Source organism: Agrilus planipennis, unplaced genomic scaffold (genome assembly GCF_000699045.2).
Source record: "Agrilus planipennis isolate EAB-ADULT unplaced genomic scaffold, Apla_2.0 scaffold178, whole genome shotgun sequence".
In the NCBI taxonomy this organism is placed as follows: domain Eukaryota; kingdom Metazoa; phylum Arthropoda; class Insecta; order Coleoptera; family Buprestidae; genus Agrilus; species Agrilus planipennis.
The window spans coordinates 572,545-599,864 of record NW_020439320.1 but is presented as its reverse complement, the minus strand read 5'-3'; the positions used below and the strand labels follow the sequence as shown (position 1 = coordinate 599,864).

At 32.6% G+C, this 27,320-nt stretch overlaps 2 protein-coding genes across 3 annotated transcripts in view; one reads left to right on the top strand and one right to left on the bottom strand.

The window, feature by feature from the left end:
* The window catches only part of LOC108738398, a 44,900-nt gene extending 29,020 nt beyond the window's left edge, over positions 1-15,880 (bottom strand). For both annotated transcript variants that reach the window (XM_018471797.1, XM_018471798.1), the window contains exon 1: positions 15,611-15,880. The gene's annotated coding sequence lies outside the window, so the exon portion shown is untranslated. The remainder of the gene's footprint in view (positions 1-15,610) is intronic.
* A 5,409-nt stretch (positions 15,881-21,289) lies between these two features.
* LOC108738397 (dynein regulatory complex subunit 5) lies at positions 21,290-27,320 on the top strand. The gene is made up of 3 exons (XM_018471796.1): positions 21,290-21,664; positions 25,477-26,394; positions 26,932-27,320. Exons 1-3 carry the CDS (start codon positions 21,383-21,385, stop codon positions 27,163-27,165), a joined length of 1,434 nt encoding a protein of 477 aa, XP_018327298.1. The 5' UTR covers positions 21,290-21,382; the 3' UTR covers positions 27,166-27,320.

Genomic DNA, 27,320 nt, shown 5'->3' with positions numbered 1-27,320 from the left:
TCTAAAACATACAAAAATAATTTTTAACCGACTTCAAAAAAGGAGAAGATTCTCAATTCTCAACTGTACGTTTTTTTTGTACCTATATTTGTTACGGGATTACTTTGCCAATTATGAATTGATTTTGATAATTCTTTATCTGTTTGGTAGATCATAGTCCAGAGATGGCCCCATATATAAGTTTTATCGAAATTGATTCAGTACTTTTTGAAAAAATCGACGAAAACAAAAAATATATGCACACTAAAAATGGAAAAAATAAAAATTTAAAAAAAGAAAAACAAAAACCGACTTCAATACTATACCTACATGTATAAATTTAAANTAGGTACTACCTAGAAATAACTGTATATACATTTATAATCTATAAGCAGTTATTTCTAGGTACTACCTACTTTAATCAATTAATATATAAATGCGAAAGTAGAGATTAGATAAAAGAAATCGAACGAAAGGTTTTTTGGTAAGGGAAGATCAATTAAATTGTGCATCTTGACTGGCACCGACTCCAAAAATAATTTACAAAATTGTAAACGTATCAATAATTTTGTCAATTGTTCTGTAATGCACTTTGTTTTGAATAAATTAAAATATTATCTTTAATATATACATATGTATATTATCAAAACGCTTTATAATAATATGCCAGCTATTTCGTTTTTGTTATTAAAAAACTGGGCAACATGCTTAATGAACCCGGAAGAAAAACGTAAAAGAAAGGATATGCATCCATTGGTAAGGTTATTGCCAAAACTAAATATTTTCAGTCCATTATAAAACACAATATAATAGAAATTAAGACAGCAACACACGTACAGGTTTCTGTGATAATCATCTCGCAAAAGATTTTTACTTTGATTCCAAGGGATACTAATCAATCTTGGAGTTTCATCTGCGAAAACCTCAATTAAACATTAGATTTAATTATGATTTCGGTCGTGAGCATTTCTGGGTTGCGAACTTTATTACTTAATTTAATATATCATAAATCGTAATTAAATTAAAAATTTAATGTACAATGTTGGGTTTTGTCCCCAGGAGCGCTCAACAATTGTTTGTTTAGGACTAACGAAGTACAATCTAAAGGAAACAATTCTGAAAGATTTAATATCCTAACAGTAGTTAATATCCTAAGTGTAGTTGTAATGGATTATGTCATAAATATTCGATTTATGTTGAATTAAATAATTAATGAAAAATGCTTGGAATCCATTAATTCTCAAGGTTGTTTCGATTAACTAATTTCCAGCTGTTTATAATATTAATAAAAATTATAACGCAATTTAATGTTATTTGTCATTTCTTTCACAATCAAGCAAGTCCTTCTCAAAGTGCTTGTTGTGATATTTTCATCATCATCATCATAAAGTCGTCAGTCCTAAGACTGGTTGAACACGTACCTCCACTCTTTCCTATCTTGAGCCAATCTTCGCATTTCCTTAAAACTAGAAAAACCCACATCCTTAACTATTTAATAATCAGCCACTTCTAATTTTTCGTCTCCTACCTTTATATTCGCTCTTTCTCTACTTTTTCTTCCTTCCTACTTCCCTTGCATACCAGTATTTATTTATTTTCATACAGTACTGATCTGTCAGTATCGCTTCCATTTAATTTAAAGCTATCTCTAGGTCCTCCTTACTAGATGCTAATACTACTATATCATCTGCAAATCTAAGCATACTAATCTTTTGCCCCTGTATATCTATCCCTACAGTTGTACTGTCTTTAATGATGTTGTGGTATATTATGACAAGTATAATGAGAATATACATCACAATATTAGCTATTGAAAACATTACTTAGTTCAGTGCTTCAGAATTTTCACTTTGGTACACAAAAACACTTTCAAAACAAGTTGTAAGGAAACAATAAATACAATAAAATGATTCAGGACACACCAAATAATTTACATACCAAAGCTGCCTTTAGGATACAGATAACTTATAGCCGTTTTTTTAGAATAAATTAACTTAAAATATTTCACACAAAATTCAGGCATTTTTTAATGAAGAAGAAATGAAGAGTAACAGTTATTTTATAGACAATTGTAATCATTTATTCATAGAATTTTAGTTAAAACAAAAACTTTTTCATTTTTCGGGAAAATAAAAGTATTCTTCCCAAAGGATTCAGATATAATCTTTGAATAAACAAATAGAATCCGAATACGTCATTTAGATAACTGTATATCCGGATACTACCCAGTTCCATTTTATTTCACACACTTGGGCGTCATACAAATCTACAAAATATATAAGAAAAATAACGTTTAACATCTGTTGTCTCATCTCCCGACTGATATTGGCTGCTGTGAAAATAATCTCATTTGACGTTTATAAATCAAAATGTGACCATACGTTCGGTTAATTTAGAAATCCCAAAGATTATGACTGGAGCACAGCTCCTTGTGGGTGCAAAACGTGGATGGTGAGCGTGGCGGAATAGAAAAGGTTAGAATCATTCGAAACGTGGTGTTACAGGCGAATTACGAGGATACCTTAGATAGAGAAAGTTAGAAATGTGGAAGTATTAGATAGAGTAGGAGAGCAGAGGGCGCTATGGAACTCAATAGAAAATAGGTAGGATAAGTTAGTAGGGCACCTTCTCCCCATGAAGGAATACTTAGAGATATTATAGAAGCAGAAAAAGGAAGTAAGAGGGGCAGATGTAGATCTAGATTGGATTATTGTTCACAAATAGTTAAGGATGTGGGATGTTCTAGTTTTAGGGAAATGAGAAGGTTAACTCAGGTTATAAAAGAGTGGAGATGCCTGTACAACTAGTCTAACCAGTCTTAGGACTAACGGCCTTATTCTTCCCCTCCCCCCAGTGTAAGCTTCAAGACTTGCGCAGGCCGTAGACCCATCACCACTGATACGATAGGCGTCGGCTATAGGCTCAGGTATCCTAGGTCAAGCCTAACTTCGGGATCGGAACCGGGGGTTGGTGTCAAGACTGGTTACCCGAGGTCTGGACTATCCGCCCATCGGAAACTAGGAAATTTGGATACCATCCATGACCCTTCTTTTTGCCTGAAATCCCAGACGGCAGGGCCGGTGCAGTTTAGGCCCCCGATGGGACCATAAGGCAGAGCGGTGCTCAGATTCTAGCGCCTCAAACACCTCAAGCGCTTTATATTTTATTTTTGAAGAAGAATTAAAGGCGAAACGTCGGCGTCGATTTGATTGAAATAAAATCATTGTACCCCTATTTTGCTTATTATTATATTAATAAATTGTCTTTTCTACACAAAAAGGGAAGAATTAGAAACTTTGATGAAGTTTGGTAGACTTTAAATGTTGATGCTTTTCGTCCACGTTTATCAATCTAAAAACTTGTATAAATCGCTTTATAAAAAACAACAATTTAAAACTTTAAGTCGCAGATTTAATGTATATATGCATACACAACCTACATAGAATATTTTACCTATCAAAACATTATATCAAAAGAACACACACAATGCTCACATAAATCTGGAGGGTTTTTAAAGGAAATCGGGAAAATCTTAGTTCTTATTCTGCCTCTTTTATTCAAAATCTTTTGGATAATGGATTCTGAAAGTCAGAAAAAGGTTCGAAGGAAAACAGTTCCTTTGAAAAGCGCACTTTGTTCAGATATATTTTCAAAAGTATAAAGTCATGATTAAACTTTTAGGAATTGCGTATTTGACTTGTTTACACTCATAAATTATAATATGTCATAAATAAAGATAGTTTGTTGGTGTTTCGTATTTTAATGCCTCAATTACATATTAATATTATACAAATATCGGAATTATAAAACGGTTTTCCTTTTTATACCCATATAAAAAGCCAAGAATAAAAAACCGAAAAGTAATTTACAAAATGGTTTATATGCTTCCATGGGTTCCGTCAATCATATGGTTATTGGTCCACTAACAATTGCTTGATTAAAACACACAAGTTCAAAAGTACCTAGAACAATTTTTTTTGGCTCTTTTAACAAAATCAATTAGAAAGAAGTAACTTCTCTAAAGAATCCTTAGGTGTATTTACGAGAAACGTCATAACACTTCTGCTATTTTTTTTTTATTTTCTAACTATTTTACCTGCGTTTGATTTTGCTTTGTTTTAAATAAACTTTACTTTACTAATGATCCAGGATTTAAAAGTTTTAAGTAATTTTCTTACATCCAGAAGCTTAACACTGCCGTTCTCAGAAAGTCTTTTTGGTCAACATAAGAAATTTAAACGGCACCATCTTTGGAAACGTGAGTTGATAAATATTTTCAAAGATACCTACACAGAAATCTTTAAATTTATGTTAAATAATCGATTGTCACAGCATTTTACTGAAATAGTTGATTTTTAACGAATTAATTTTATAACTTTAGAAGCTCAATGTAAAAGATACTAATTTCTTATCAATTAAATCGCCTAACTGCTATTTCAACGTCTTCTAATAGTAGAGAACAACCAAAATAGTTCAAAACTCCAACGCCACAACACGACACCGTAGTTGTCCGAAGCACTTTTCGGTAACAAGGTTACCTTCTTCAGGGACTGAAGTAATTTTTTTTTAAAGTAGACAATATAATGCACAGAACCTTCAAATTTTGTGCACTAAGTCGGATCGAGATGCGTTTTTCTGCATTCGATTCTTGAAAACGTCTACAAAGTTTGTAAACATAAGAGATGAATTCATCTTCAAAAATGCAGTATTATAAGTGCATTGTAAGAAACGTGATGCCGAATTCCCTCCCGCAGGTAGTTTTGGTTAAAATATAGATAGCCGAGTTCCCTCCCGTTCATATCACCTCCGACAATTAAGTTAACGACTACTTACCGATTTTATTTATCGAAAATANAGAAATACATTATTTTCAATTCAAGTTTTGTTTTATGTTGATATATTGTTAATTTTCCATTTCTTCATTTGAAATCAAGAAGGCGATGAATTGTCCCTTTCTTTTCCTACTTAGTTATTTTATTTCAGATAGAGAGGGCTCAAGTGTTTCGATGACGCTATAGCTAGAGGTCGTTTAGAATCTCGTGGGACATGAAACACTTCGTATTTTAACATAATTTTCACATTGAAAATTATTGTGGTGTCTATAATATATGAATAATATTAAGATTAATATATGATGTGAGGCTGTATTATTTAAACAATTCTTTGACTTAATAGTAGCAATTAGCACTCAAGGTCATCCGCAGCCGTTGGGAGACAATTGATGTGTAATTAGGAGGGAATTCGATATACCGAAAAATTTAACCATAATTAAAAACAGGTATATGGTAGGGAACTAGGTATTATCTGTAATAAAAGCTCGGTCAGTAAACCGCATCTCGATCCGACTTACTACACAATAGTTCGAAGGTTTGGCCTATTTTTGTGCTTTATTTCCCCAACTATAATTGAAGTTCAGTCAGCAGGTAATAAAGAATAACTTTACACAAGTATTTGACCCCAGATGAAGCAATAGACCGTATTATTGCCTTTTTACCTGTTGACCTGAACACTCACCAAATGTCTGCAAAAGTTCCGAAAGTAGGGCAAATGGTTCCAATTGTTTTCCAAAAGGATATTTAGCAAGCTTTGGAGTCCTATTTAACAGAAAAGTAAGTAATTCATTCTTTCAATAAAACTACAGTATAAAGTTCCCTAAAACCAAACAAACCTTAACATAGAAATAACTGTAAGTATATCTACCTCTCCGCATTGTATGTAATTTGTGCAATTACTAAAAACGTAAACAATTTTACTCGTCTCTACTAAAGTAGGGGCTTAATTAGTAAAGTGAAATTAATTTTCAACTGTACTACAGTGGCTACATTTCGTTGACTATTAATTATAAAGCATACGCCGTTTTAATATGAAATTAAAGCGGAGAGGTCAAACACCAAAAGGATTATTTCAGTGAAGTTTTCATTCAGATAATGATATCTAAAAATAACTCTATCATGACTAGCATGTTATTTGAATATAATTCTACCTACTGATTCAAATGATAAGTATTTGCTGGGATAGCTAGGCTGCTATAACAAAAAACAAAATTAAAATCAACTTCAATTAAATATGAAATCTAGTTTACTGTCGTCTGCCTGAAATTCAGAACGAACTGAGAAAATTCTGATACACCGATTGTAAATTTTAAGAATTATAAGACTTTCCATGCATTCTAGTCTCACTTTGACATCTTATTGTTGAAGACTATTTTCATTACTCATTACTTCTATTAAACATACTTTAGCTACCTATCATTTTCAATACCTAACATATCCTTGACGAATTTACAAGTTTCCTCTCTCTTGCAACGCTAATTATGCCTAAATCATTTCTCCAAACATAAGTTGTTATACTTCCTGCCACCCCTAACGCCATTTTGCGATAAATTGCTTGAAGCTTACTAAGATGTCCTAGTATAGGTACTTCAGAACTGGGTTTGGGATATTGGTAAAATATATCTAATTATCGAATACGGAAAACAACAAGGAAAAATGAAAATCAACTTTAATCAAATATGAAATGGAGTTTACTGTAGTCTGCCTAAAATTTTAAGAGTTGTAAGACTTTCCATGCAATCTAGTGTCATTTTGACATCTTATTGTTGAAGACTATTCTCATTACTCATTACTTCTATTAAACATACTTTGGCCACCTATCATTTTCAATGCCTAACATATCCTTGACGAATTTACAAGCTTCCTCTCTCTTGCTGTAAATTCAACTCTAATTACGCCTAAATCATTTCTCCAAACATAACTTATATATTTCTTGCCACCCCTAACGCCATTTTGCAATAAATTGCTTGAAGCTTATTTAAATGTCCTGGTTTACTTCAGAACTGGGTTTTAGAAAATCCTGATTTACAATCGGTGTAAATTTTAACAAACTTTTATTTCACTCGCCCAACTTTGAGTTTTTCGGATGTCAAACTTGAGTTTAAAGTCCTAATGTATAACACATGGGCAATTTATTTTTTAGATATATAAATGATGAGATAGAAATACATTATTTTCAATTCAAGTTTTGTTTTATGTTGATATATTGTTAATTTTCCATTTCTTCATTTGAAATCAAGAAGGCGATGAATTGTCCCTTTCTTTTCCTACTTAGTTATTTTATTTCAGATAGAGAGGGCTCAAGTGTTTCGATGACGCTATAGCTAGAGGTCGTTTAGAATCTCGTGGGACATGACCTCGAGTTGCGCAATGACAAAACAATCGAATCAATATTTTTGAAATGTACAATATGAATGCAATAATGTCTGTCCCTCACGCATTTCTCCACCCAGAACATTTTAGAATGTTTCTACGTACGGAGGAATCCCTGTACCTTCTATTTATATATTTCGTTATTACCCACATGTAAGTTCCAATCAATATCATAACCCACGAATGCTAAAGCTCTAGTACGTTTTGAATTTACTAAACTATAAATTACTTACCTTAATGTAAATACACTACACCTCTAAAAGCAGCATTAATATCTACCTATTGTGAATAACCTTACATGGCAAAGGTCGGAATGTTGATGTCAGAAGAAATTGAGGTTAATTTGAATTAAGGGAGCTACTATCTTCTAATGGTATAAATTACTCCTACCAACTATCTCAATGCCATTATCAATATCAAACATTGAAGTACTTAATATCGATAGATAGCTAGTAAATCTTAAAAATTCATTTTATTTCAATTTAGCGTCCCTACTGTGCTGCCGTAAGCCAAATTTTTCATTCCCATTTGTCAGCGCTAACATGTTTTGGCCTAATCCCGATATTCTTCTTTCACCGTTTCCAATTCCGAGATATTACCTACGACACTTCTACTTCTTCCATCAATATACACATATGTATATTCCTGAGAAACTCTAGGTGTATATCTTTAAGTTCCGTACTTCAAAAAGAGAAAAAACACAGCGTTATACAGGATGATTCTCGAACTTTTCCCGCCACTGAAGGAGTGTGTTGTGGAGGTTATTTTAAGCAAAAAAACTCATGTTATAATGGTTCCGATTCTCAAAAATGAGCGAGAATTATAAATTTTACGTTCAATTTAGCAGAGACGGCGTAAATATTTCGCACCTTTGGTTTGATCTGAATTTAAATGGTACTGTTGAAGCCAATTGGAGGGTGTTCCTTTTGGGATCTCTAGTCTCGAATCAATTCAAATGTCGTCCTGCAAATTCAAGCTTGACATGACGATTTCTTTCTGAGACGAAAGATTTCTTTGCTGAACGTCTGCTGTTGACTTTCGTTTCAATTAATTTTCGTTGAAAAGTCTTTCTTCTAATTCAGGAATTTCAGGGATTAGTCTTGGTCCTGGCATTTACGGATTTCTCTAAGAAATCCTTTTGATTCTCCTTTCCATCCAAAACGTATAGTGTTTGTAGGCCGTCCTCATTTTGGTATTTTTTTCTGCATGCCTTGTCACTTTAACATTAAATTATCATAAACACACAATGTATTTCGTTAGAGAATCTGCATGGTATCTTTTCTTCTAAAAAGATGCTTACTATCATTGTTTTAGCTTTATACGAATTAGTTTACTTCTTGGCGTATTTATTTCTGTTAAAAATAGTCACTAAGCTTAATTAACACACAAATACTTTTTTAAACATACGGTGGATTTCGTGTATAATGACAATAAAGGGAAGGAAAATATCCGGAAGTCGTTACAGTCAAAGGTAAATAGATAGAGGCATGTATGTACAGTTTTCTTTTGAATTCGGAATAATCGACAACCATTTGATTGAGTCATTTATTTTTGAGAACCGCTTTAATTTGAAAGTCATCCAACAGGATGGTGCACTTTCGCACTCTTTGCGATTAATGAGCACCCATCTCAATCACCTAGGCACTGGATAGGTCACAGTGGACCAATTAATTGGCCCGCTAGGTCTCCGGACTTGACGCCGATGTCAAAGCACGCGGCTAATGATATGAAGTTTGTGGCGGACATTTTGAAAATTTATTATGAAATGTATAAAGTGTTTGTTGTTGTATTCGTAATTATCTGTTTTGTAAATTATACTGAGTTTAAATATTTTCGAAAATAAAGACGTGAAATTTATAATTCGTCATAACTCGCTTATTTTTGAAAGTCGGACCATCATCACCCTGTATATATTGATGATGTTATGCTAGATTGTTGCAAATATTGAATACTGAATATCTTTAACAGTTTATGAATCTTTAATTTTTGACTTTAGCTCCAAATTAACCCCTAAAAGTTCCCTAACATTGGTATTTTCGAAATCCATTTCGGCCATTCTGAAGTGTCACTTTCACAGCAATGATGTCTAGTCAAAATTTGATCGACCTAATAAAACAATCAGAACACAAGAAACTGTGTTTAACCATTANTTTGATATGAAAAAATGTATTTTTTTAATTATTATATATGCAAAAGTAAGGCAACTGCTTCGGTAAAATGTATATGGATATAAAATCCAAATGATCTATAATCCTAGCTAGCTACCACCATGGTTGTAGCGATCTTATTGCTACAACTCCGTTAGTACAAAACTGATGTGGTTATAGCGACTTCGGATGTCACGCCGAGTTCGGTTGTAGCGACCGTTTTTGTTGAATCATTTGTAACAAATTCCTAGAAATCCCATGCCACCAAAGACATAAAGAGCCTTCTTATCTTTTGTTTACATCCACACAGATTATCAGCAACTGTGGTGACCTTTATCAAGGTAGGTAGGCGTAGGAAGCGAAGTTACATTTACGGTTCAGTTACAAAGTGATATTCTGAGTAGCAACTGTTTCGTAAACTTTTGAATAAATATGGCTCCCAGACGCATATTCACTGCTAAACAAAGGGCGGAAAACATTTCAAATTGAAAATTCAAAAGAAAACTGTACATACATGCCTGTCTCCTTATCTTTGACTATAACGACATGCGGATATTTTCCTTCCCTTTATAGTCATTATACCCGAAATCCACCGTATGTTTAAAAAAATTTTTGTGTGTTAATTAAGCTTAGTGACTATTTTTAACAGAAATAAATACGCCAAGAAGTAAACTAATTCGTATAAAGCTAAAACAATGATAGTAAATATCTTTTTAGAAGAAAAGACACCATGCAGATTCTCTACCGAAATACATTGCGTGTTCATGATAATTTAATGTTAAAGTGGCAAGGCATGCAGAAAAAAATACCAAAATGAGGACGGCCTACAAACACTATACGTTTTGGATGGAAAGGTGAATCAAAAGGATTTCTTAGAGAAATCCGTAAATGCCAAGACCAAGACTAATCGCTGAAATTCCTGAATTAGAAGAAAGACTTTTCAACGAAAATTAATTGAAACGAAAGTCAACAGCAGACGTTCAGCAAGGAAATCTTTCGTCTCAGAAAGAAATCGTCGTGTCAGGCTTGAATTTACAGGACGACATTTGAATTGATTCGAGACTAGAGATCCCAAAAGCAACACCCTCCGATTGGCTTCAAAATTTTACCACACACTAACACACTTCTTTATAGATTTAGATAATGATACTTAAAAGTATTTTTGACTACTCGAATATCAGACTGTAGATTATACATATATAAGTTAAATGTCTTTACACAACAGGGAAAAACTAACTTTTTTATCTCTTCCGGTTTGAGTAGCCAAAAATCCTTTTAGGTATTAACATTTAATCCAGCGGTTTGCAAATGGTGTTTCGAGAAACCTTATAGTGTTCCATGGAAGGGTCACAGGGGTTCCGCGAGATACGGCCCTTTCTGTCCTAATAAAACTATACAAAATTCTGAGAAAAGCAACCATTTTAGGACTGACGACCTTATGATGATGATGAACAGAGATGTAATTTACTTGAAATACATACATTTAAAATACAAAATAAAAAATAGCTATTTTTATATTGCATTTAAATACTTTTTTGAGAAAAGCATTTTGTATTTTATTTAAAATTCTTTTCCAAACGTGTATTTTCTATTTGTAAAATGAAAAATACATGTTGCCGCTAAAAGTTTTGCTAATATCACCGATCAAACGTTATATAAAATGATGAATGAAAGTTGCCCGCATTGACCATTGAAGGTATTAAAAGCTTAAAAAGGGAACAAAGAGATATTTCATGTACGTCTTCTAATTCCTTCACTGAAGAGAGTCCAAAAAATTCTAAACTCCTTGGAAATGGATAATGTAAACTACTAGATCGATATTCTTTTTCGGGTTTAATGTCATGGTGCATAGAATTTTGAAGTTTCAAATTGATGTCAAGGCCTGCCAAATCACCACTTATCGTATCTTAGCAAGGAACTACGAAATTCTATGAATTACGACAAAACAACCCGTAAAACAATTGATTGATGAATTGATATACGCTAGCTGTGTAAAACAAGGTATTGTGGTGCGCTAATCACTACATAGTATAAAACAAAGTCGCTTTCCCGCTGTCTGTCCCTATGTATGCTTAAATCTTTAAAACTACGCAACGGATTTTGATGCGGTTTTTTTTTTAAAGATAGAGTGATTGAAGAGGAAGGTTTATATGTAGAATACATGCATAATATAGTAGGGAAATACTGATAATTTCAGAGGTTTCTAATGTGATGTCGTAAATAAACACATTTTTTGCGCTTACATTGCAAACGCTGACTCAACCCTACGAAATAGATCAAAATAATGTACTACAATATTGTACATCTTAAAAGGGTCTACAAAAAAGTCCGCGATGGTATATGTCTATCTCTTAGGGATAACCCACAATAACCATATTTTATCCTTTACTTTTTATGAGAAATAATGACTTATTTACGAAGCGATTGTAGGCAATACAACATTAATTCTTATCCAATTAAGTACTTTTAAATACATTGTGCATTTAATATAGCTCAATATGACCTTACAGCATGTAATTTAAATGAATATTTTCGAAGATATTACAGACTTAAAATGCAGGGACATAGCGGTTGCGCCGGTACCGGCCGGGAGGCCAATTTGTATTGTCTAAAGACGTTCTGTAGTATATTTAGTATGTTCAGGGAGTATCTTTTGAAGATTTCCCCTTCTCGATAATAATCTAAACAAAACAAAAATATATTTAGTATCAGCATTGCACCCGTGCGAAGCTGGGGCGAGTCGCTAGTAAATGCATACAATCCAAAATTCTTAGTAAACGATTCGAAAAACTTCACTTATTAGATGAACCCTGAAGAAGCTACGGATTCCATTTCGTTCTCTTATTACAATGTGTAAAAGATCAGAAACAAAATGGGGTTGTTAATGTTTCGATATAAAATGACTGATGTTGATTATACATCAAATTATTTTTTTGGAACCCTATTTTGGCTTTGATCTTTCACACTAAACAAACTATTTTGACATCAGTGTCTTTTTTCCAATTAAAACGGTGACAAAGGTACATAAGGAAGCATATAGAAGAATTATTTGTTGCTGAACTGAAGAAACGTATGTCATAAAGATAGAAAAACTATATCTCAATAACAGAAAAATACGAATCATATTCAACCTTCGCAGCTGGTGATATAGTGCAAGTCTAGAAAAGCTGAAAATTAAATACTTAGATGCTATAAAAAAGTATTTATTTGAAAAAAGTATTTTGGAAATACGTATTTTGCATTTTGTATTTTACATTTTAAATAACAAATCAAAAAAGTATTTACGTTTTGTATTTAAATACTTTCCATTCTGCACATCTCTGATGATGATGATGATTTATATGTCATTCATCTGAATTTCAGCTTCATTAATTTTATGACTAATCTTGTGGTGCATTAAATAGTATGCTCAAAATCACAATTTGGGATCATTTTAACAAAAATTTGTGAAGTAAATATTCCCAAATGCTTCTGCCTCGTATTAACATGTATTTTTCAATTTTAATTAGGTTTCTCATTCTGTTTTGTTCTATAATACTCATAACTAATATGTAGTGCTTTTTGTATTCGTGAAAACGCCTCGTTTGTATTTAATTTTAACTGCGGTTTAGTTTCATTACTTTACACTGTTACGATATTACGTGAGTGTAACAAAGGGACGTCTTTCAGTTCCGTAATTCAATGTAGTAAGTAATACCTTGAATAAAGCATAGGCGCAAACATCCATGTACACCTACACAAGCATTCATTTAGTTAATCACATAACTTGCCAATTGTGCATTTTAAAAGCTGTTCAAAGAACTTTTCCGTTTATTAGTCAAATAATAGTCGAAGGTTAACAAAGGTTTAAAGACGGTAAAGGTTTTATATGTGTAATTAATGCTATTGCAGGTGCAACTTGAGTATAATAAAAAAAGTTATCACAAAAACAGTATTTTAGCCTGTTTTGTGAGTGTGGAAATTTTTCATTGATTTGCCTAAATAATACTTCACGAGGAATGTATTATTAAAAACAAAAATGGGAGTCGATAATAAAAAGGGTTTCAGAAGTATACCAATTAGGGAACGCAATACCGAGATACCGAGATCTCGAAATAAAAAATGCGGGATCCCGTATGTAACACGCGGGAGTAATCCTGCTCGTAAATTGAGCAGGATTCCACTATATTTGCGGAATTGAAGAAAAAATTGATTGCCGGCGAAGTGTGGGGTAATTGTAGAAAGACGAATTTCACTGTGTACTACAGGATTTGGATAATGGTACGAGGGACAAATTCCTTGCCCGAAATAGCTTACAATTTTTTCCAGTTTCAACTTTTTTTTGTTCATTAATGACGATTATTCTTAGTAGTCTGCAATATCTGGAATCGTTTGGCTGACGAAACAATTGATTTCTTTAACTAATTTTTTGTGCAGTTATTTTCAAAATAATCTATATTTTTATAAAAATGAATGTTTCTTTCTTATAGAATCGTAAACTATGCATTTGATCATGTGATGATCTTTAGTAAAATTGTTGTGCATGAGCCAAAGAAGGTTTCTGAGTTGGTAGGACCAATTTTCGACAGGAAAAACAAGACATATTGTGTATCCCACAGCACTTCAATAAATATCGAATTGAAACGAAACGCTGCAATGTCACATATATATATATACCAATACAAAGTAACTGAAGCCTAACTAGAAAGCACTTGAATGTACAGAAATTATTATCATAAGGTCATCACTCCTAAGACTAGTTGGACACGCACCTCCACTCCTTCCTATCCTGAGCTCTAAAACTAAAACAACCCACATCCTTAACTATTTGCGAACAGTAATCTAATCTAGGTCTACCTCTACTCCTCATAACTCCTGTTTCTGCTTCTAATATGTCTCTGACAAGACCTTCATGCCTAAGAAGGTGTCCTAGCAACCTATCTCGCTTATTTTTTATTGACTTCCATAGAGTCCTCTGTTCTCCTATTCTTTCTAATACCTCTATGTATAGAAGTAAGAAGTGCAAAAAGGCGATAAGCGGTACTGGGAGAATATGTACCACGGTGGATTTCTCCCATCATTATAACACTGAATTTCTATACTTTTGCACCAAGAGTAGATACCTTCCTTGTGGTGACGGTAGCGTAACGAATATTTTAGTTTAACTTTATTTATAAAAGCAAGTTTTTTATATAAAAAATTCATTTCATACAATGACATAGTATGTACGAACCTAGAATCGTATCGCTAGACCTAACTATTACTTAGAAGGGATACAGGAAAAAACTGTTACATCATTCACTCAGGTTTGACTCTTGAATTTTAACAAAAAGCTCATTGAAAAAAGACAATTACAGCTTTTCCCGAATTTTTCGATCAACATTTTTCAATTTCTTTCCTTAAAAAACACTTATTCAGATAATTACAATTAGTTCAAATTAGTTTATTAGTTTTTTTTAATTTTTATTTACATAAGATAAATGGCTTTAGAAATATAATGACAATTTTAATATAAAAAAACAGAAGCTAATCAAGAAACAGTAAACTAGCAATAACTATATATAAGGTTTTAGCCCACACTATAATTTTAAGCTGTCATGACCACAGATAAAATCAAGTGAATGTCTGTCACCAATAACAGTCATCAACTAGAAATTTTTTGTTTTAATTCTTGGCTGATACGATAAATGAAACGTGTGTTTTAAGTATCGGGTCAAACGAAATAATTTGACATAAAAAATTTGTTTATTTTCTTTAGAAATGATAATTTTATTTTTTACATATTTTTTCTGTTTCGGACTTGATTCCAATTTAGCCATTTAGGGCAATGATGTGCTACTGGGCTCTTAATTTATTTATTTTATCATAAAACACTTTTTTAACATTTTCAAGTTGACCTCATGAAACAAGACTTGTTTCCTTCGATTTTTTTATATCCATTTTTTAATTTTAATCTTTTCTCGGAAAAGTGAATTAATTTATTCTACCGAAATTGCTTTTATTTTTTAATTTTTCGACAATAAAAACCAATTTCTTTTATTCAAATTAAATTCAAACCTCCAATGTTGTAATGGCATTAAAATGTAATTTATGACAGCGCATGATAGATAGTCGAGAAGTAAATGAATATATAAATTCTCTCGGCGCTCGTCAATGTACTGACCTACTTCACTATGTATCTACTTCACTCGTTTTATCATTAAAACTGAAGGGCTAGATACTTCATCAAAGTGCAACAGGTAAAGAAATATATAGTAATTTAAATAAAACCTTTGGAAAGACACAAAGCCCGAAACTCACCTCTTTGTAGTATCACCGATAAACGATCTGACTTTTTGTTTTCCAAACTCGATCCTCCTTATCAGATAACACCGTAAATGATACGCTATGAGAGCTGGCTTTGTTTGTCTTCTTTTTTCCTCGACGTAAACTCTAGTTTTAACATTCACAGTTCACATAATGTGGCATGTTGACGACATATATTAAAGTTAATATTATTATGCTGGAATCTTTACGAAAGTCTGTAGGTATTTAATATTACGTGTGTGTGCTTGTTTCGAAAGGACATAGTACAACTTGTAGTCGTTCTAGAAGCAAGCGCGACGCATATTTTCGACGCTGGATGAAAGTGCGTCGGTGCGCGGAATTACTAGTGTATCGGCGTCTCCGTTCTCTCTATCCTTTGGATCGACCCGCGGAAAGCTGCGCCTAGGATTTTAGGGCATGTTTTATAAACATGCAACCGTCACGAATTACCACTAGCAATTAACAACAACAATCCTTTTAGTCTCATCAGAATAATTACAGGAAGTTAACCAAATTACAAGCAACCCTAGTAGGTAGTAGTAGGTACAACCTACGACACGATCTCTTGAAATAAAAATTTACTCCTACTTTTCGGATTTTCTGCTTTTATGTGTACTACAGATTCTCTCGTTTTTATTACTTCACAAAAAAACGAATACCCAAACAAACACTTTTTGAATTTTAGTATGAGAGGACATTATACGATGTATTTACTACAGGGCAAGCCACTATAAGGTCCAATCGGACTGTAATATACGAACAATTCAATAAAGAAAAATTGTTTCAAATAAATTTTATATTGGAAAAAGCATTTGAATCAGCGACACTGATCGTTATCTTTTGAGAGTATGGGTCGGTGCTACCGACTCCCAACACACAGGGCCACTGACCACATTATTTAACGATGTGCCCACTTTTCTACATTAACTTTTGTGAGAATTGTTAGGAAATTAGCAGCTGATTATACAATTCTGCGATAAGTCAAAGCAAAATCGAAAAACAACGGTAAGGACAACTAATAACGCAATAGCAGTAGTTATATTGCATAAAGATTTTAGGAAATCGCAATATTCATTTCATCATCATTTTTTGAAAATACTTCACGTAGGTTGTAAAACATTTATCTGAAATATTGAAAAACTGTCAGGACTGTACGTATATTACAGATAGTTTCGGCTTTAGTGATTAACTCCATCATATATTATTTTCCAACTGAGATTTTTAATGTAGGTATTCGAAATACTGATATTTAATAATAGTAGTAAAAGCGTTCGAAATGTGGTGTTACAAGCGTTTGATGGAGGATACCGTGGATAGAGAAGATTAGAAATGAAGGGGTATTAGAAAGAATACGAGAACAGAGAACAAGGAGGAAGTCGATAAGAAATAGATGAGATAGGTTGGTAAGGCACCTTCTCAGTCAGAGACATATTAGAGGCAGAAACAGGAGTTAAGAGGAGTAGAGGTAGACCTAGCTTAGATAGATGTTCGCAAATAGTTAAAGATGTGTGTTGTTGTAGTTTTGGGCAAATGCGAAGATTAACCAGGCTTAGGACATACGACCTTTTGATGATGAAACATATTAGAATTAATTATTAAACTAAACTATACGCAATTAAATTAATAGTTAGAAACAAAGGCTGTGTATAGCTCAGCATTTTCTTATACTAGAGACAGAATAATTACACATAAAAATAAGGTTAATTTATGCGGATATTTCAAAAAACTATGTTAATCGTTTTGCCTCATTAAATGTTATTAATAATACGTTACTAACATTAAATTCAAAAGCAATTTAGAATCATATAGGTATTTATACAAACATGTACAAACCTAAAAAGACAAGTTGCTAAAAAGCGGCATTAACCAGTTCTTTATTATTTTGTAAAAACTGTGATGGGGCTTACACAGGGCAGAGTGAAAGGCTCTTGGCTTTAGAATAAAAGAGCATATATCAACAGTGTCCACAAAAAGTTAAAACATCGTATTTTCAGAACACTGTATCAATTCAGACCATAATTTCAATAAAAAAAAAATACCAAAACGAATAGTAGAAAATTATTTTTGCTGCAAAATCCAGAGATCAAAAAAGCCCCACTTAACAACAAGAATTTGGTGAACAAGCAACTGGAAATCATAACTCCAAATGTGCTCTCCTTAATGGCCTCAGACCGAAGAAATTGTCGAGTTTTGACTTAATAAACTGGGGAAACATGCCATTTGTTTTTATTTGCTGAACGCTGATTGAGATTGAATGGGAAGGAAAGTTATAAAAGCTATATTATTGTGGATAGGCGCAAAGATTTGGAAAAATCACACTAGGTCACATTATACGGTAGGAAATCAAAATAGAAACAGTAAACTTTAAACAGATAATAGATCACTGAAAAGTGATCAATAAACAAGAATGGAAATAAACGAGATGCAAAAGTAATGACATAAGATAGTCTATGAAGAAGAAAGACTACGAAAACAGTTAAATATGTAGGTTAGGATAAACTGATAAGGTTTCGTTAGGAACAGGCAATACTCACTAAGTAAGTCTTGTCGTGATCATGCTTTTGTTTACAAGAAAACAACTGCAAAAGAATTTATTAATCCGTTTAGCTCGATAAAAAACCGAGAATAACAGTGAGTTTGAGAGAAATTGACAAAACAGCCATGTTAGAATCGAGTAATTGAAGCATCTCAGGTTTTAAATACACAATAACAAATGCAACCACAAAAATATTGTAGAAAGCACTGCAGAAAAAGCGGAATTAAAAAACATTCCCGTGAATCTCATCTTAAAGTAGAGCATCAACTGAACAATAAAATAATTCATGTATTATAATGTTTTCTTCCTTTTAAAAGGAAACAATACAAAAAAAGATAATTGACAAAGGACTTAAAAATCGTTATAAATTTCCTTTTAAAGTATTTGTGAAATTTATATTCGACAGCCGAATTTTCACGAAACTCTACAATCGATCAGTGGAAATTGTTGTGGTTGATTGACGTAGGTATTTAATTCGATTAAAGATCTGTAGAGGCAGCATGTACTGGGTCGAGACTTCTGAGAGAAAGGAACAAAACAACAATAAAATTAAGTACCTAGCAGAAGCATCAAAGATTCAAAACACGTTGTAGATAATACAGCATTATCTTAAAAATATCTCACGATCAGAGAATACGAAAGAGATAAAATAGAAAATGAAAAATTCTCATAAAAATTATCCCAAAGATTCGTCCATTAGCTTATAAAAGAATTTTATATTTAAATTATCATTCCTTTACGACAGAAACAATAAACTACTCTTTCAATAAAAGTAAAAATGTGGAACAAAATTAACAGACGATTTAAAAGCCTTTCTAACTCGTTTTGGCCTTTCGGCATCAAACGCTAATGTGAAATTTTGTATTCGACAGCTGATGGATATTCACAAAATTTCGGTCGACTGAAGTTATTACATACGGAAAATGATTTAATGACGTAGGTATCTAATTCAATGACAAATTTAATGAAGACTAATTTGAAATTAAAAAAATAGGTTGTCTGGTAAATTTGAATTAAGGGAGCTACTATCTTCTAATGGTATAAATTACTCCTACCAACTATCTCAATGCCATTATCAATATCAAACATTGAAGTACTTAATATCGATAGATAGCTAGTAAATCTTGAAAACTAATTTTATTTCAATTTAGCGTCCCTAACTTTGGTGCCGTAAGCCAAATTTTTCTTTCCCATTTGTCAGTGCTAACATGTTTTGGCCTAATCCCGATATTCTTCTTTCACCGTTTCCAATCCCGAAATATTACCTACGACACTTCTACTTCTTCCATCAATATACACATATGTGTACAACTCTAGGTGTATATCTTTAAGTTCCGTACCTCAAAAAGAGAAAAAACCGCAGGGTTATACAGGATGATTCTCTAAGTTTTCCCTCCACTGAAGGAGTGTGTTGTGGAGGTTATTTTAAGCAAAAAATCGGTTGTCTGTAAAGTCGGTTTACTGACGATAGTTGAACGTGACAACGTCATAAGAAAATACTGATGGAATGGTTTCATTTTTCAAAAGAAAATTTTAATTTTATTTGTTTGATAGAAATTTTGTATGGATATAGAGAAGGAGGTAAATGGAAATGTATTATTGTATAGCAGCTGTCCACAAGAACGCATCGCTCACTCATGTAGGAGAGAGACAGATGTCGAACGCTGCCGAACGCGGAGGCCGATTGTGCCTCTTTGTCGCTCGTTCCGCGCTCTCGCTTGCACTTCAAGCCTTAAATGGAACGCCTCAGAGCGAGGTAACGCCGCATGAGTCATGTTTTTTCGTGCGTGCAGCCGTCTCCAGCGAATTATAAGACGTTGTCACGTTAAAAAAACAAATAAATAAAGCGAAATATCTGTTAGGGTTTAATAACCACTTAATATTTCAAGCTTTCTTAGACTTTCTGCCCTTAATGAAGACTTCTTATTGTCCATGTTTCATTGAGACGCACGAACGACATCTTTAAAACCTCTTTTTTTTGTAGAGTAACCGATAAATCTGCTAATGATATCCATGCAAGTCGAAGAGACACCGAGAGGTCTTGATCAACGACGGTTAAAAAGCCCTAAAACTATCAATTTATTACAATACATAAATTTAACATTAATTAATCTCTAAAATTGTCGTTTTTATTATAAACGTATTGTAAGAATATAAAGATTTTAATGAGAATGGCACTTTTACCTTTTGTTTTACTTTATTTATGAATACTCCTATACCTTTTTTAATGTCGGATTTAAGGGTAAGCCGTAATAAACGTTACGGCTGGTGACGGCAGCAGCGTAGGGGTGGGTAAAATGTTAGTTCATCCCAATCATTTACGGGTCGATTTCTACTAACAAAACTGTAGGGAAATTACTGCATATTTTTTTGACGAACTAGCATCTTATTTGTAATATTTTTAAAAAAATGTAATTATTGACAATTTTTATTTAAAATGATTGAACTTTGTCGTGTTTGATTGGATTTTTAATTTTTTCAGTTTTATTTTACAAATTTCTTTCCTTATGCATTATAGCGTCACCAAATCTATTTTTTGTTTCAAACATCCGAAAGTTTAAAAGTTGATGATTAAATATTTTTAATTCTTCCCCTAATACCAACGGAAAGGACCATTCAAACAACTTAAAGGGATCGGAAGTGTTTTATTTATCAATAATCAAAACCGACGTTTCTCTTTAATGTAAAATTTCCTCAGGGTAGATTGTAAGGTCACTTGTATGATAATTTAGAGTTGCAGAAAAGGTGAAAGGTGCAAAAAAACCATTGTAAATCATCCAAGCTTAAATAAATCCAGTTAATAATGAGCGTGAAAATTGAAATTAAAATAACATAGACAATCACAATTAAAATAATAAATTAATAATAACTTAGCGAATTAAAAACCACATGGTAACAAAAAGACAACACAATTAAAAACTGATGATTAAATTCAATTGCAATTTATTTTTTGTTGATATATTTATTGTAATGTAAGATTCTCAAATAATTTCAAATACCTATTACAATCGAACAAATAAAACTTTATGGTGCAATTTTTAGATCGGCAAACTTCGTTTAATAATAGATACAATATAAATTATTTGTAGTCCAATGATTATTAATTGGAATATTATTATTCAAGATCTCATTAAATTTTTGTGAGTTGTCAAAAACGTCAAATTAGTTTGCGATTTAAATTTTCGTTTTTTTTTACTTTTCGGGTCTAAATTATTGTTAAAAAGCCCAAAATGCGGTTCCCGTATATAATAAATCAAAATACCAATATAGAATACACTCCGTCTCCGCAGAGTTTGGAACTTTTAACCGAGATTGGAAAGAAAATAATATCTGAAGATTTCCACTGGAATGACGAATTTTGTCCCACTCTAGTTGATTTTTGTGTAAAAGCAATCTGCGGTTTTTTTAAAGACCATCCACTATTGAATCAGTTACCATGTCAAGATAGACACCATCTGTTAGAACTATTACCGACCGATTTACCTTTGGAATTAGTTGTTCCTCTTATTGACGTAAGTTGTAGTTACCTACATATTCTGGGATAGGAGGGAGGTACTAATAAATTTTCAATATAGAAATTTTCAGTTTTCGCTTGGAATTCAGATTGGGACTATAAAAGTGATACTTCCCCAATTTGTGAATTAATACAGAGGTCTATATGTCGTCACGGACATTTTTACATGCTCTTTTAAACCTTAAAACTTTTCTTTGTCTTTTATTATCATTAAGACAATGCTTTCGTCGACTTCGACTTACGTTTAAAAGTAGTCTCCACGAAAGCCTGTTTTATTTTAAAATGGAATAATATATGTCCTATATCTGCCCTGAAGATTCATTCTAAATATTGCTTGAGTTGCCTGTAACGAACGTTGCATTGTAGCGCGCTCACGGCCCAAGCGATCCCCACTATGAGACATCCGTTGCATGATTACGTTACATAGCAACTCGCATGAAACGAACTTACTTTACCGTGCGTAAAGAAGTTTTACTTCAAAAATCGAAAGTATATGTTATTAAAAGTGTATGCTTGGAGTACGGCTCTGTATAGGTACAAATACTAAACGTGGAAGATAGAAACGTTTGAGATGTGGTTTATTTATGTAGGACGATGAAAATACAGTGGAAAGGAAGGGTTAGAAATGAGAAGGTACTTAATATAAAGTAGAAAAAAAGCAAGGAAAAAGGATATAGAACGCCTTCTAAGACGCATGAAGATTTCGTTAGGGACACATGAAAGGAAAACCTAGATTAGATTACTGTTCGGAAATAATTTGGGATATGGGATGTTCTAGTTTTTGGGAATGCTTTGACCAAGGTTAAAAGGAAAAAGAGACAATTAGTCCTAAATAAAGAAAAAGAAGAAGAAAAAGAAAAAGAGCGTTTTTGGACCCTATTCACATTTTGAATTCCATAAAGAAAGCCGTGTTCCCACTAATTTTTTTTTTATTTATCCGACTTAGTTAAGTATGTAGAATATTCTAGTATAGGGAAATGCGAAAATTGGCTCAGGATTGGAAAGAGTGGAGGTGCGTGTCCAACCAGTCTCAGGATGAATGACTTTATAATGATGATGATTATCTCACTGCGTGGAGAGGTGTGTCTGCAATCTCCTAAAATGCAACATTCAATCAACCTTAAACTAAATTACGGTGTAGTTGTCATTTAACTAGAAAAACAGTTATCAAATTTTTCGTAACGATGTTTGGTTAGTGCAGATTACTTCAGATTAAACACTTTCTAATAACTATTACTATAATAAAATAAAATACTCCTTTAACCAAAATAAAACAATAGCGAAAATTATAATTAATAAGAGATTTGAACGTATTTATAAATTCTTTCGAAATATCTCTCAAAGGCTAAGGTGAAATTTATAATTATTGACCGAATTTTCGTGGAACTATCCATCTTCAATTTCAATTATCACACAAGGAAAATAATTTATTTTGTGTTTAATTCAGTGAAAGATCTCAAGAGGCAGTATGTACCGGGTCAAAACTTCTGAGATGATGGGATATAAATGTAGCCAAACAACAAGAACGGGTGGGACATCAATGATTCTGAAGACATTCCAGCAAATAAGTAAATTCAGTTTCAAAAATATTGTAAAGCACGAACAACAGCAAATGTACTATGAAATTCGATAAAACCCATCTTGAAGTAAATCATTCATTTACTAACAAAATAATTTAAAGTTTAAGTGTTTTTGCCTTAAAATGGAAACAATAAAGTACTCTTTTAATGAAAGTAAAGCAGTAGTGGAAAAAAATTAATGGAAGATCTGAAAGTCGTTATGATGTTATTCATTACCTAAATATCAATGTAAAATTTATATTATTGATCAACCAAATCCTTACAAAACCTCGACTTTGAAACGATTAAAGATCTCACGAGGGACAAAACTTTAATGATATTTGGGAGATCAAATATTATAAATACAGCAAATACAGCTTCAAAAATATAATATAAAAAGTGCAGCGTCACCAAATCTATTTTTTGTTTCAAACATCCGAAAGTTTAAAAGTTGATGATTAAATATTTTTAATTCTTCCCCTAATACCAACGGAAAGGACCATTCAAACAACTTAAAGGGATCGGAAGTGTTTTATTTATCAATAATCAAAACCGACGTTTCTCTTTAATGTAAAATTTCCTCAGGGTAGATTGTAAGGTCACTTGTATGATAATTTAGAGTTGCAGAAAAGGTGAAAGGTGCAAAAAAACCATTGTAAATCATCCAAGCTTAAATAAATCCAGTTAATAATGAGCGTGAAAATTGAAATTAAAATNTGCTAAATTATTGGAATATTAATGCATTAAATATTCTACATAGATACATTATAAGAAGTAAAATTTCAAAAATATTGTAAAAAGTACTGACGATAAAACAGAAAAATTATAAGAGGCAATTAACGGCTCATGCTTAAAATTAATTTAAGTTTAAATGGTACCTAATATGTCTTCTATTTTACGTTTCTAGATGAAAAGTAAGAATTTCAAAATATCCATCATCATCATAACGTCGCATCGTCAGTACTAAGACTGGTTGGACACGCACCTCCACTATTTCCTATCCTGAGCTAATCTTCACATTTCCCTAAAACTAGAACAACCCATATCCTTAACTATTTCCGAGCAGTAATCGAATCTAGGTCTACCTCTACTCCTCTTAACTACTGCCTCTAACATGTCTCTGATTAGAGGTAAATGTCCTATAAACCTATCTCGCCTATTTCTTATTGACTTCCATAGAGTCCTCTGTTCTCCTATTCTTTCTAATACCTCTTCATTTCTAACCTTCTCTATCCACGATAACCTCATCGTTCGCCTGTAACACCACATTTCGAACCCTTCTACCCCTTTTTTTTCGCGCGTTCATGTCTCGCACACGTACAGCGCCGTGCTCCAAACATTTAACTTTTAATACCTTTTTCGAATTGCTAAATTAATCAAGTCTAGAAGCAAACATAGAAGTAAATATCCATTTAAGAAAAATAAGTAGTCGTTTTAAGAACAATATACAGTACAGAGCTGGGCGGGGTTTTAGTGCGTTTATGCCTGAAAATGACCTCCAGTCCTTTCATGGCTTGAAAGTCATTGTAATTCAAACACTTTCATGAACAAGTTGTCGGACTTGGTAAACTAATACCCTGTAATTTGAATTGAAAAGTTTTCAAGCTGTTTCAAAGAATATACTTGAAGCACTTTCAAAATGCTTATAGGTTGGAATCTAATTGCTTTCAGACTAATTGGCAATTCGAAGTCCTTGGATCTTAAAATGTAATTGGGATTTCAAGGACTAATGCATTTTCCTCAAATTTGGTACACTAAATACATGTACCTACCTATAGATTCATTCTTTTAAAAATATTGTAATAAAGTATCTTCCAGAATTCTTTTAAAGACTAAAACAGATATGTAGGTACGTAGATACCTCTTTAAATTTTCAATTAAATAAGCAATTTTCTTGTAATTAGGCAAGACAAAAAGTAATTAATTGGTCTGAGAGTGTTTACTTTCCGGAAGTGGCTACACAAAGAAAATAGTCTAATAGTTAATTATTTCTATAAACGATTCATAATTACTTGATAATCGCTTATTTAACCGAAGTGATTCCAAAAAAATGTTATTATTTTGCTAAATGAAGTTATTAATTGAAACCAGGCCCGTAGCCAGAAATTTTTATTGAGACAAAAGCAATTTTATTAGGTTTACCTACCTATTTATTGTTGCATGAAAAATGGGGATCATAAATGATTTTATAAAGGTTTGCAAGCCATTGTTTTCGGGATTATTCTTTAACAAAAAATTTTACCTACCCAAGGATGAAATTTACTGGGAGCGACGTTACATAGATAAATATAAAATGCCCTTAACTCGCCGAAAAGCCCACTGGATTTGGAAACATAGCTTTATAGAAAGGTATATGCAAGAAGTGATTGAAGGAGCCGAACCCCAATATCATGATGAAGAAAATATGCAAGACATAACCCAACTGTGCGCTCCATTTGTAAAAAAACTTATCATCACACAGTTGAAGGCGTGGAAACCCCCGCTCACGTGGGAACCTGAAGACATTCCAGAAATATGGCCTATCGAACACATTAATTTTCAGCATGTTATCAGCAAGCTGGAAAATATCGAAGAACTGGATATCGTTTTTGGAATGAACAATCTTTCAGAAGAAAAGTTTTCCTGGAACCTGTTCAAACTTTCGGTGGAAGATGCGAGGAATTTGGGATTATCAGTTCTCAGTCTACAAAACATTCACACATTACGCATCCATAGGAGTAGAATCGAAAATTTTCACGCCCAGGCTCTCATGCAATGCCTACTCCAAAACGAAACTTTAGTTGAACTGGATCTTTCTCACGATCATATAGGAGACCATGGGGCAAAATGTATTGCCAAACTTATGACTGTTCATCCAAAACTAAATATTCTCAAACTTACCAACAATTTCATTGGACAGGAAGGAGCAGAAGCTATCGGATTTGCCTTGTTACAAGAAACATGTTGCCCTTTAGTCCTTTTGGACATGAGATTAAACCCCTTGAAACACGATGGTGCCATGGGAATACTAAGATCACTAGTTAGAGGAGAGAAACCTAAAGAATTAAGTCTTGCAAGTTGTGAAATTGAAGATGTAACTGCCATGAGAGTTGGTCAAATGATGTGTTTGAATCATACTCTGGAGTTTCTGGATGTGAGTAGCAACTGGCTTGGAGATGAAGGTGGTGAGGTAAAATAAAATACTACTAAAAATAATAATTAATTGTACCAAGTTTTGATATAGGTACAATTTTACAAGAATTTTTCAATTTAGCTACGTATTATAGGTACCTACATTTTATATCTGGTTTTAAATATATATATATATATACACCTACTTTTCATTCAAAAATTGAATTGCTTAGACCTTTTTAATTTAACAGGATTTTAATTGAATTAAGGTAGGAGCAATGCTTTCATAAAAAACTTGCTTGATTACTGTTGAAAGAGAACCAACAACAAAGTTAAACATATTAAATGTGTATATGAAAACAAAACTTAACTTCATATTATATCAAACATTTTTCTTTTAACTTTAGTTACCAGGCCTTGGCAAACATTTTTTATATTACTATTTTTGAAAGCATATCTTCTCAAGAAGCTTAATGTGTTATTAAATATGCAAAGCTTGACCTTTTTTTAATTTCATAGTACGTGGGTTTACCCTGGGGAAGATCGTGGACTTGTTCAATAAAATAGTAAAATATTGTATTTTTTCATACCACAGGCGATTCTTCGGTGCTTAATGAATAACAGAACATTAAAAAATATAGATCTCCGAGAAACCTACATCCCAAAAGAAACTTTGGTACTAATCCAGAGATTATTAAAAAGAAACCAGCTTGGACTGGAAGAAATAGATTTATACGTTACCGAAGAGGAAGAGGAATGCGAAGAAGAAGAGGAAGAGGAGGAGGAAGAAGAAGTTGCAGTAGAAGATGAAGAGGATGAAGAAGACTAAAACCGAATAATGCTAAAAATTACAATTTTGTAATAAAGTACTCTCTTAACTATAGTATGTTTTGTGGTTTAAATGTATGTATATGTATACTGTTTTTAGACTTATGTGAATAATTATTATTGTGTCGTGTTGTTATCAAGTACCTCCTGTTAATA